This window comes from Lissotriton vulgaris, chromosome 5 (genome assembly GCF_964263255.1).
Source record: "Lissotriton vulgaris chromosome 5, aLisVul1.2, whole genome shotgun sequence".
Taxonomy (NCBI): Eukaryota; Metazoa; Chordata; class Amphibia; order Caudata; family Salamandridae; genus Lissotriton; species Lissotriton vulgaris.
In genome coordinates, this window is record NC_141693.1 from 1,676,279,644 (window position 1) to 1,676,291,734 (window position 12,091).

The 12,091-nt window shown below is 47.6% G+C and overlaps 1 protein-coding gene across 1 annotated transcript in view; it reads right to left on the bottom strand.

The window, feature by feature from the left end:
- CCDC47 (coiled-coil domain containing 47) overlaps nucleotides 1–12,091 on the bottom strand; it is a 240,077-nt gene that overhangs the window by 123,379 nt on the left and 104,607 nt on the right. Inside the window, exon 6 of the mRNA XM_086923806.1 lies at nucleotides 11,797–11,862. Within this exon, the coding sequence (XP_086779932.1) occupies nucleotides 11,797–11,862 (66 nt within the window). The remainder of the gene's footprint in view (nucleotides 1–11,796; nucleotides 11,863–12,091) is intronic.

Genomic DNA, 12,091 nt, shown 5'->3' on the forward strand with positions numbered 1-12,091 from the left:
CCTCTAGCAAAAAGGGAGTAGTCCGTGGCATATATTTTACCCCTCCACGTGCTTTGTAATCGAGTAATCTCCAGCGCCTTTAGGTGCGTCTCCTGCAACAATGCTACGTGCATGTTATGGTGTTTTAAATAGGAGTACACTGCATACCTACGGGATAGTGAACGGAGACCCCGGACATTCCAGGTAAGTATCACGTGACCCATGGCAGATCAAAATATAGCATACAACATTGAACAGTGGTCTCACCTTCCCGGAAACCGATACTTAGCAGTCGGGCTTGCATATCAAAATTTCCACTGTCTCCCCCACAGGCTCCCGCAGCAAAAATGGAAAAGGAAAAACCAATTAGGGAGGGAAGAAACTGTATAAGGGCAACCCTCAGAACACTGGGGCATCGTCCAAATACAACATACAGCAACGTAGCCGCATGTCCTACTGGCCCGAAGAAATGGGGCAAACAGGGGGGCTGTGCAACCATGCAGGGTATACTCTTCCAGTCCCCACCTGAGATGGTTAATAATGCATTGCCATATTACAGATCTGACAATCAAGGACAGCAAGCCCCCTTGGCCTCAGAGACACCCTCAATACACAAGCCCTCTCTCAACCTAACACATGATAGAACACAAACATTAGAAACACTAGAAACTCCTATAGCAATTCACCCATCAGCCTCTTCTAATGTATTCCCAAGACAGCCATTTTCATACAATACCATCCGCCGTCTAAGGTCTAACGTCCGGCATTCTCAGTGACACCTTATCAGAGGAGTTCGCTACCGAGGAATGGAAGGAAGTGTCCATTTTATCCTCCGGTGACGCTGCCTCCGCCATATGCACCGCAATGCGAACCACCTCCTGTCGCTCTTTATGGATCTGATCCGGGCCAGGCACCGCCGCTGATCCCAGGAACTGCCTTCTAGGCCTTCTAGGCCGCCGTCGCCTGGATCCTTTTCTGTCTGCTTCCTCATGCCAAATCGCAGCAGTTCCCGTGGGTCTTGGGCAGGAATTCAAACATGTCTTATCTAGCCAGTCTCAAACATCCTGAGGAATGTCGAAGAACCTGGCCTTCCCATCAGAGACTACCCGGAGCCTGGCTGGGAACATCAACTAATATGAGAGACTGAGTAGCCGGAGCAGACGTTTGACCAGCAGAAAAGACCCCAGCTGGCGCTGGACTTTCATAGTATAGTCTGGAAAAAACAACACCTTGGCGTTTTCATATTGGATGTTGTCCAGTTTCCTCGTCCAGTGTAGGAGTCTAAAGATGAGCAGACGCGCCCTAACACCGGAGGCCGGCTTCCTGCCTGGAACATGGTGCACCCTTTCTATGGTAAAGAATGGGGACAATCCAGTATGCGGTAAGATGGTTTTAAGCCTGGTTTCCAGGAAAAAGACCGCGTCCTTGCCCTCTGCACCTTCCGGCTGCCCAATCAACCAGACGTTGTTCAGCCACGAGCGGCCCTCTGCATCCTCAATGCGATCTTCAACATATCGGATCTGCACTTCATGAGCCTTCTGCTGTTTCTCCTGGAACTCAATGGCTTCAATTCAGCAACCTCCTGTTCTACGGTAGTGACCCGGTCCTTCAAATTCTGCATGCAGTAGGTTGAGGTTCATAGCCACCTTGTGTAATTTGGCCTCCATGGATGCGCTATAGCGCTCAATAGCTTGCAGTATAGTGTCCACGCGATCATCAGGCACTATACACTCCCCCACAGGTTGCGGTGGGTTAGCATCGACGGTACCCACCGCTTGCAAGGAAGCCCTTGACCCAGTCTGTGAGAAAGTGCCATCTTTCTTGCATTGGTATGCCCAGACTTTTTTCTGAACTGCTTATGTGCTTTGACTGAGTGTGCCCTGGGTTCCTGCCAACCAGGTACCCAGGGCCTGTGTTCCTTCCCTAAAACTGTGCTGAAACTAGAAACCCAATTGGCATCACTAGTCACCTGAAAGCCCCTAGTAAATGGTACCCTAGGTACCCAGGGCCTGGTGATCAGAGAAGACACCTGAGGGCTGCAGCTCGTATAGTGACACCTTCAGGGACCCTGTACCCTGGCACCCACACACTGCCTTTGCAGGCTGAGAGCCTAAGTACAGAACTAAACCAAGAGTCGACAAGGCACACATCCCGGTGTGCCATGCCCACAGAACCCACTGCCCTGGCATACGTCACTCACCCCTCTAGCTGGGTGCCCTATGCCAGAGGTGTGGGCACAGGTGCATGAGCCCTGTGCTCCTACGGTACACAGGGCCATTCCTGGGCACTGTAAGTGCAGTGATGCCATCAAGAGTATATGGTGCTGGGAGGTTGTCATTACGAGCTCCCCAGCACCATAATGGCTACACTGAAGGCTGACAAGTTTGGTACCAAACTTCTCAGCACATTAAACCCGCACTGATGCCAGTGTGGGATTTAATGTGAAATGCACCCGAGGGCATCTTAGAGACGCCCTCTGCAAACCTAACCTCCAATCCACGTCTGGGCTGAGTGGCTGCGGAGGCTGCCACACAGCAGACATGTTGCAGGACCCCTGGGTGGAGAGGCCCCCCTCTCCTGGGCCTGCAACAATGCACGTCCTGGGCGAGGTGCTAGGTCTCCTCCCCCAGGATGGGCAGGGGGAAGCTTCAAAAGGCATGCCGCCTCTATGAGCTTCTCCAGACCAGTTGCTGTACCCAGCAACCGGCCCCCACCATTTCTGATCCTCACTCTGGCGGGAAGACTGGTGGAAAAACTACGTCAGGAAGAGGAGCGTGCCAGCCTGTGCCAACCTCACCCCTCAGGTGGGGGAGACTAGGTGAAGCACGACCCCCGGCTCTGGCCATCTTGTAGATGGGGAGCCCTGCCCAATCCCAGCTAGGCTCCTGCCCCCCTCCCACAGGAGAGGAGCAGGCTAGGGGGTGTACCCACCCCAGGACAGAGACCCATTGGTCCCTGTCTTTGCCCTACCTGTTACGCCCCTAAATTCAGTAGGGCTCCTTGAACCTTACTTCCTCAGATCCCAATACGAAAAGAAGATCAAGAAGAAGAAGACCCGCCGTGCAGCTGCTAACAGGACAACAACAACTGACTTGGCCCCAGCCCTACCGGCCTGTCGATACTGGAACCTGCTCCTTGGGACACCCAGAGGACCTGCCTGCCTTGACCATCTGAAAGACTGGGACTCCCATCAGCAGAGGCTCTGCTGCAACAACTCACCTGGTGCCGGCCAGGAAGCTCCTGACCAGCCCACTCTGCACCCGTCAAGCCCGGGCCGGGCCCAACCGAACCAAGACCACGAGGATGTCCCCCTGGCGACTGGGACCCAAAGTTCAGTGCCCAAAGACCCTGCTCGATGAACCAGACGATGCCTGCAGACTCCGAAACCAGGGGCCACCCCAACCGCGAGCAGCTGAGGGTAAGCTTTTCCACACAAAGAGACCCCTGCACCGGGCACCCCCCAGCCCCTGTGCCTCCCTTTGGGGTACCTACCTGTGCTCCAAGATCCCAACTTATCTCTCGAAGTGCTGGTCGTCCCTGGAGAGTATCTGTCCCCGAGCCTGCAGTCTTTGTTCCTTTTTGACCTTTCCCATTGGATAACATTGAGCGCCCAGCGGCTCAAAAGCACCCTGCACCCAGCCGCACGAGTGCTGCTGGCTGTGCCACCTTTGTCCTATCCTACTTCCCCCCCCTTGCACTGAGCAAGTGACCAGGAGCCCAGCTCCCACAGCCGCGTGGCCTGCTAGCCAGCAGCCACCAACCCAAGGCTCTCTTTCCCTCATTGGATATCATTGGGCCTAACTACCTCTGCACCCGGCCGGCCCTGTGCTGCTGGGGCTGAACCAACTGTACCTACCTTACCTTGGGGGAACCCTGAGTCTATGCCCAGAACCATAACTTCACCAGCCAAGTACTCACCTGGAAACCGGGAACCCACTTACCTGCCATTGAATAACATTGACCAATTTTAACTCAAAACATTTCTAAGTGTGAAGTTTTGAAAACTGAAAATATTCATACAAAATCAGCCAAATTCCGAAGTACTCACCTATGATCAGAGGAGAAGCCAGTACTGTACCTTTCAGCCCAGTACTAAACTGCAAAAGTAATTCTTACCGGGTTTACTAGTAATCTGTATTTTCTCCATAGGAACCCATTGTCTGCTTTTCTATGAAATTTCTTCTAAGTGTCTACTTTTGAAAACTTGAAATATTCTTTAAAAACCTTATGAAATACTGAAACACAATTACCTACCTGATTTAAGTTAAGACCTCAGTGCTGGCCCTAGGAGACCAGTGCTGGATTACAAAAGTAACGCGGTCGTACTTTACCTGCAACTTGAATTTTCTCCCATTGAGTAACATTGTCATATTTACATTGAAAAGTTTCCAATTGTGAACTTTAAAAAAAGCTTTATATTCATGAAAATTCATTACAGTAACTAAAACGTTTTTGCTAATCTGGTTTCAGCTTAGACCTCAGGACTGAATCTAGGATTTAGACCTGGAACTACTAAAGTAATCTACCCTGTAATTAACTGTACTTTTATGATAATCCATTAAGCTCAATGCTAAAGTGTGTGTAGACTTGTGTTGTCTTCAGAAACCCCTGTACCTATTGTGTTCACATACCTTATTGCTTCCTTGCAAAGTAATTACATGAAAGTATTCATACCTAGCAAAGTATATTTTTATACCTGCTGGTTCTAAAAATAAAACAACTATATCTTTGGATATAACAACCATTGGCCTGGAGTTTAGTCCTTGAGCGTGTGAAATCTTTTGCTGACTGAGTGTACAACAAATGCTTTGCACTGCCCTCTGGTACTGCCTTACTGCTCGACCAAGGTACCACTTTGGAGAGTACACATTCACAGGGCACCAGGCCCCACGCTACCCTTTTGTTCCGCAGCGTGTCGCCACTGTCCTCATGGGTCGAATGCTCTTGTCGAAGTACACACATCCGTGTCACACAGGAGCTACTATCTGCATCACCCCTCCTAGTAGCGCCACCTCTTCTGGATGTGGCCCTATCGGCAGGGTCAGCCGGGGTGACCTACACTGGCACTTCCCATTGCACACCAGTAGTCTAATTGTATGTCACATACTCAGTCCGGGTCTCACCAGGGGCCTTTTGCTATTTTAAGGCTTGCTTCAGGCCGGTTTGGCCCCCCCCGCCTTATCCACCTTTGAACAGCCACCATCTCCACCTCACCAACTCAATTGGTGCCCCCCACACAGGGAATTCAATCGATCAACACAGGCTCCGGCTGCTTAAGAGGACCTCCACACCACTGACCTCATCGCTCAAGGGGGCAACACTCATCCCCTCTCGACTGCAACTTGAGTGCACACCTCCGTTCAGCACCTTACAGGCCGAACGTCCGGCGGCCTTCTGCTTCCCAGGGCCGGCTCCTTCTCACACTGCCTCTTTCCGTTCTCCAGTGGGGGCACGGTGCAAACAAATCTCTGTGCCCGGAAGGTGGGGCCCAGGCGTTCTGTCTGCCCATCGCAGCCACAACCCCACCGCAGTTCACCGGCGCTCCACAGAGTAATGCGGGGGCACCCGGCACCTCCGATCAAACCGCCTGATGCTCCTTATGTCTTGGAGACCGGCTCTACCCCACGCCGCCACACACCGCTCTTCTGTCGTGGCACTGCGTAAGCAGCTTTCTGTGTACAGAAGGCAAGGCCCAGTCATAGGCGCCACGCATGAGCAATCATGGTGTCTGCTCCTCAGCCACACGCCCGCGTATCGCTGCACCACGGACAGCTCGCTCTCCGAATTCCCCGCCGGTCTCTGCTGGCTCCTGGGGGTGGCACTAGGGCATTGCCCACCGCTCTGCGGTACGAGATGTCTGCAGTATAGGAGAAGTATGACAGATTAAAGGGGCATACGACGGAGTGCTCTTAGAACGCGTCCGCCATGCTGCCCCTGCAGGCCACGCCCCCCCCCCCCCCTCATTTCCTTGCATAGGATTGGATGGACTGCTTTTCCTTAAAAAATATTTTAAGTGTGGAGTTGGTTTGTATGAAATACTGAAAAACTGCAAATGTACTAAAAGTGAATTACTTACCTTTCGGCTAAGAAATGTCTCAGTGAGATATCTAGGCGTATCACACTAATTAGCAAAAGCAATCTAAAAAGTAGCGTGCACAGTAATCTGTAAAGTATTTGAACTGTTGACTTACCTGTAATTCAACTAACTGCATTTGAACCTGCATTCACTGTAAATAACTGCATAAGATTTTGCAAAGTATTATTTCACTTACCTGCATCAGGCTTGGCATGGTTCTAGAAGTAAAATAACAAAATATTTTTGATACAAACAAATTGGTCCGAGTTCAATCCTTGAGTGTGTGACATCATTTCTTGCCATAGTGTGTACAACAAATGCTTAACACTGCCCGCTGATAAAGCCTTACTGCTTGCCCACACTACCACAAATAGAGAGTATTCTACTTTTACCTCTGCCTACCTTTGGGGTTCCACTGGACTATGTGCATGCTATACCTCATTTTGGTATAGTTTATACAGAGACATCTTCCTACTTGGACCAGGCAATGTCTCAAGTCTATGTAAAGAAACAGGGTTTTTTGTTAATCCAAAAGCCTTGTGTGAGGAAATGGGGTGTATTTTATGGTGTGGTTGTACGACCTCACGGTGTTATACACTTACCAACCCCTTTATGATTCTTAGGTTTCATTTGTCAAACCTTCAAATCAACAGTGGGTAGCTGTGGCTCGGAGCAGCAACTCTTACACAGAGGAAAAAGTGTAAAGCATTTAAAACAATTGAAGAAGAAATTCCCATACCAATTGATAAAAATAGACTATTTGTATTTTTTTGGATATCACAAAAAAAAAGATCCACAGGAGGGTTTCGGAGATATAAAATGTAAAAGGTATAGTAAATCACAGCATTTTACTGCACTCAACAGTAAACAAGCAAAAAAATAGGCAAGTGCCCCTTGCTACTAAGCACCTTCAATGAGACCCTGAAGCTGGAGGGGCTCCCCCATGATCTACGGGCTGGCGAAATAATCGTTATACTGAAACTAGCCCTCCAGGGTTCCAAATGCAAAGAATACCGGCCGATATCCCTACTGAATTCGAAGGTGAACATCTGGGCTAAAATGCTCACCCCTTGGCTTACTAGAGCAATCTCCCCCATAGTACACCCAGACCAGTCCTGATTTATGCCCGGCCGAGCCACTAGACACAACTGGTGGGCTTACTAAGCAGTAGAGTTGAGCGAAAGGCTGCCGGGTCACCAGGCACTGATCTTGGTCAACTTTCAAAAAGCATTTGAGTCAGTCAACTGGGATTATTTATTTGCACTTCTGGAGCAATACGGCTTTGGCCGACGCTTCATTAGCTATATACGTTTAATTCACACCAACCTTAACACACGGGTAAGAGTGGAGGGGGGTTGGGCGGGGGGGCAGAAGTACCCTCTCTCTCCCTTGCTGCTCGCACTAGCCATAGAGACACTGGAAGCCTGAGTGCGAGTCAATGCTTTATTCCATGGATTTCAATGGTCCACAGAGCTGAGTGCCAGAATTCCCCGCTACGGGTAGAATGTCTTGATGTTTTTTGGATAACGCAGAGGAATCGGCCCTCGCGTTCTTCAAATTCTTCAAGTCTTACTCTGTCCTCTGCATGAATGAGGCCAAGTAGTCAATTTATTCCATCGCCCCTTGTCCACCGTCTACACCCTCTGCACCTTAGATTAGAGGTGCCAGCTGGGTTTTAAATACCAGGGGGAGTTTGTTACCTTGGAAAGGAGGCAAGCAAGTCCAACTTACAATCCTAAATTGGTCTCAACAAAGACACAAAATTCTGGTGAAATCGCCCTCTTCAAATTGTGTTCCTGAAGAAGATTCTCTACCAGCTCCATATTTATTTCATACTCGATCGGTTGAGTTTTCTTTGCTAGAGTTAACGCCTTGCTAAGAACCTTGATGTGGGGCCCCAAGAATAGCCCTGGGAAAAGTGCTGCCGTCCCACACATGGCGGCGGTATTGCTAATACTGACATACTCCTATACTACCAAGCCACCTACCTTCTCGTTCTGAATGACTGGTGGTTTGAGGGATTTGATGATCCAACGTACATGACTGTGGGGTGGATCAGGGGCTGCACCAAACATCCGCATTTACTCTATGGGGGCACACACCGCAGCCTTCTACCCACCGCCACGAAGTTGTGTTTACATTATGTGCTGACACGCTCACATCCAAGGGATGGGCCAGCAAACTCACACTAGAGACCGCACAATGGCGGGGCAGCAGTCTTCCACAGGTCGTTGCCCTTCGCGGTTTCTCTGCCTGGGACACCATTGGCATCTCTGTACTCAGAGAAGTAATAAATGATGGGTCACTGAAGTCCTTCCAGGACCTACAATCGAATATGACCTTCATCGCTACCAGTTCTTCTGATACCTCCAGCTATGACATGCCCTCCTGCCCTATATACAGTCAGTTGAAGATATCCCTGTAAACTGCCCACTGGAGGCCAAACTCCTATTAAAACCACAAACCTTTAGACATTATATGCTCCTCTGAATCATGGCAGACTTTATGGTGGGAGCGAGGGAAGCATGGGAATGTGATCTGGGACCCCTGGATGAGCAAGACTGGATTGAGGCGTCTCAGTTTTGCCTGATGTAAACTCAAATCAATGCAGCGATCGTACCTCATCCCAGCTCGGCTGTTCAAGATAGGTCTGATCCCTTTAAGAAAAGGTTTACGATGCAACCACACTTAATGTATACATTCTGGCAATGCCCTACCCTCTCTACCTTTTGGGACCAGATACTGAGAACCCTGGATGGGATGTTGTGCTGAAAAATTCCCAGGGACCCCAAGCTAACCTTACAACACATCACAGAGTGCACCGAGGGTAAAGGGTTAGGCTTAGTGACTGATAAATATGATATAGCACAGGAATGGAAAGCCACAACAGCCCATCTGTCACCAAATGAGCTAAGGACATGGACCACTGTATGGGCCTAGAGCATCCAATGTAAGTACCACGGGGGTGCCCCCAAAAACACCACAAAACTTGGAGGGGATGGGCCGTCTTTCAAGACATCACACTAGACTGATCCATAAGCGGAGAACCACAATCCCGCAGAGGACACACCCCCGCAGAGAAGAATGAAAGTAAATATCTGGGGCTCAAATCACGTGGGATTTCTTGCATGGGAACACTCAGTTATAATTAATGTGTATGTTTTGACAAGAGTAGTAATAATATATAATGTGTTGTCATAAGTTTGTACTATCTGCTCTGTGTACTGTACCAAATGTAGAAACGGTTAGGTTATAACAAAAATCAATAAAAAGCTTTACAAAAGAATAAAATAAAATGTACATGTTGTAATGCAGTCGGTTAAAGTTACTTGGGGCATCAACTCTGGCAGGGAGTCAGTCAAGCAGACCAGCAAGGCCCTCAATAACAGTTAACTCCTCTGAAGAAGCCATCTCCCAGCAGTTCCAGTCACCATATCCTCGTTTAATGGCTACCTATGAAAGTGATCCGGATGTTGAGGATACAGCATGTATGAAGATGCTCAGGAATGCTGGCACTACTTGAAAATGTTGATACTGAACTGCAATTGTTTTGGTTGTAATGCTTTTCTGTTGCTTCTCTCAATAAAAAAAGATTTAAAAAAAAAAAGAATGCTGTGAATGAGACCCAGTTGTCTAGGTCTTCCTACAGGAGTTCTTCGGTCCACGAAGGTGATGAGGGGTCTCTCTGCTTTGGCTGGGCTCTGGAGACTACTTCTCCTTGAGCAGGACACATCAGTGCAGACTATGCCAGGAAGTTGGTGCAGCAGGATAGTCCTTTTTTCCAGTCCAGTCAAGATCTGCGTTCTAGGTGCCAGGGGTGCCTTATTTATGTATAGAAAATGCCCTCAGGGTAGGAAGTGGTTAGTAGCCAATGGGCTACCAGATTTCCTCCCTTCTGATGACCCCTTCCTGAGAAACAGCGGTGTCTGGCTATCCCGGGATGCACCATTCTGCCCACTTCGAAGATGGCAGAACCCTTCTCACAGTTTCCAGAGCTCCATAGCTCAACTCAGATGTGGCTAACAAGTGGGTTACACGCCCTTGAAAAACCGTTCTAACAACTGGTTCCCCCTCTCATTCCCAGGTGCCAGCTAGGCTGCCCCTCTCCCAAATGTTCGACATTTTGTCTTTAAAAGTGGATTCAGCTTTGGAGTTTGCCTTGGACCAACACCTGCGTGGCTTTCTGCAGGTTGGAGGAAACACTTGTCCCCCAGGACAGGCTCCTCATGTCTTCTTTCCTGGGAGTCGTTAGCATGTATATCCCCAGGAGGGGTGAATGCGTCCTTGGGTTCAAGCTCCATGTAGAACAAATAAGAGCACAGGAGATTGAAAGCAAGAAATTGGTGACATTGTAAAAGTTACACTCTTTCGTTACATTAATTTCGACTTGAGAACCAAGTCAGTTTAATGTAACGATTTGTTTGATACCTAGGTCAATCAAGTTTGGTTGCACCGTTCAGGAGTTAGCACAGCTGAGGAGTCAGAATGTAACCCTGCACTTGCCAACGGAATGACCAAGTATTTCTACAGAAATACCAGTATCGAGTTTTTATTGTCAGAACAAGTAAAACACATGTTCTGCCCATGAAATATGCTGCACCCTGCCTTAGGACTGGGTAGGTCTGCCCTAGGGTGACTTATGTTTAAGGGGGACAGTTGACTTTCCAATGGTTTTAAAATAGCAGGGTCAGCAGTTTCAAACTGCCCGACCAGTCTGCAATGGTGGGCAGGGAGATTTGTTTTTACTTTAGTCACCCCCAGAATGGCACTATCAGTGCTACAATCCCTGAGGGACAGGGGTGTTCTTAATCTTAGTATCCTAAATACGCAAACTTCCTTATGAATTTCCACCTAGTATCAAAGAATCTAAGGCGATTTGGTAAAAGGATTGTTTTCACCATGCAACTGTGTTGTGCTGAATAGGAGACCTACAATGATTCCTAATTGGTTTTAAAACTTTTCAGGGAATCCTAATCAGAGCCTGACAAATTTACTACTACAGGATACGGCTAAAGAAGGGTGGGTGCTCCTTTAATGGTTACAGAGAGTTATTAAGGTGTATCCAAAAGTAGGTCTGAGGAATATAAAGTATACTTTTGGCTGTAAGCCAGCATAGATTACCTCATGAAAAAACAAAATGTATAGGCTTAGTTTCAGGATCTTGGAGGGAAGGTCCAGATCAATTTTGAAAATATATTTCATATAATTCTGATTTCTTAAATTTTCTTACAAAACAGAGAGGTTGGAAGCGTGATTGAGATGCAGAAGCACAAGGCTGCGGAGTGTAAAGGAAAAAAACTGGTGACTTTTGCCAACACCAGAGAAGTAGGATACTTCATGACTTGTTATGGAAAGATTATGAAAAATGTTTTGTAAAGAAATTGGAATTTTATGAAATACAGTTTTTAAATTGATCTGGGCTTTTCACGGAGCGATTTTTCCAGTGTGATAACTAAATCAGGGTAGTAGTACCTTCTTTCCAAGTTTATTGTGCTTTTTCCCAGGTCCTAAAGCAGATATCTAAAGCTTAATAAGTAGGGGAGGGTCCCTTTTGTGTGTTTTATTAGTTTCAGGATCTGCAGGAATCTTCCCCAAATATAGCTAAAATGTCAAATTTATATTATGCCCTGTAAGGTTTAATATGAAAAGAAAAACAAAATAGTAAGAGAAGAAAGAAAGTACTATTCATAAAACATAGAATTGATGATTAAACTACATGAATGTGACAATAATGAACATACCACTTGGTCACCGACAGGCCTCATCATCCGGGCAAGAACATTCAGAAGGTCTTGTCTCTTGAGGAACTGAAAAATAAAGCATGGAGTATGTTGGAGTAACTACAAACATAATACCATAAACAACTTTGATAAAATTCAATGCTTCCAAAAGTTGTACATTTGAAAGTTGGGGGTTCTACCTCACCTCCAAAAGCAAGACAGTGTTGATATGAAGAGAAAACCATTGTTTTATCCAAGCGTGGAAACAAACAACCCCGATACACTAAAAGAAACAAACTGTTGCCACCTGGTACAA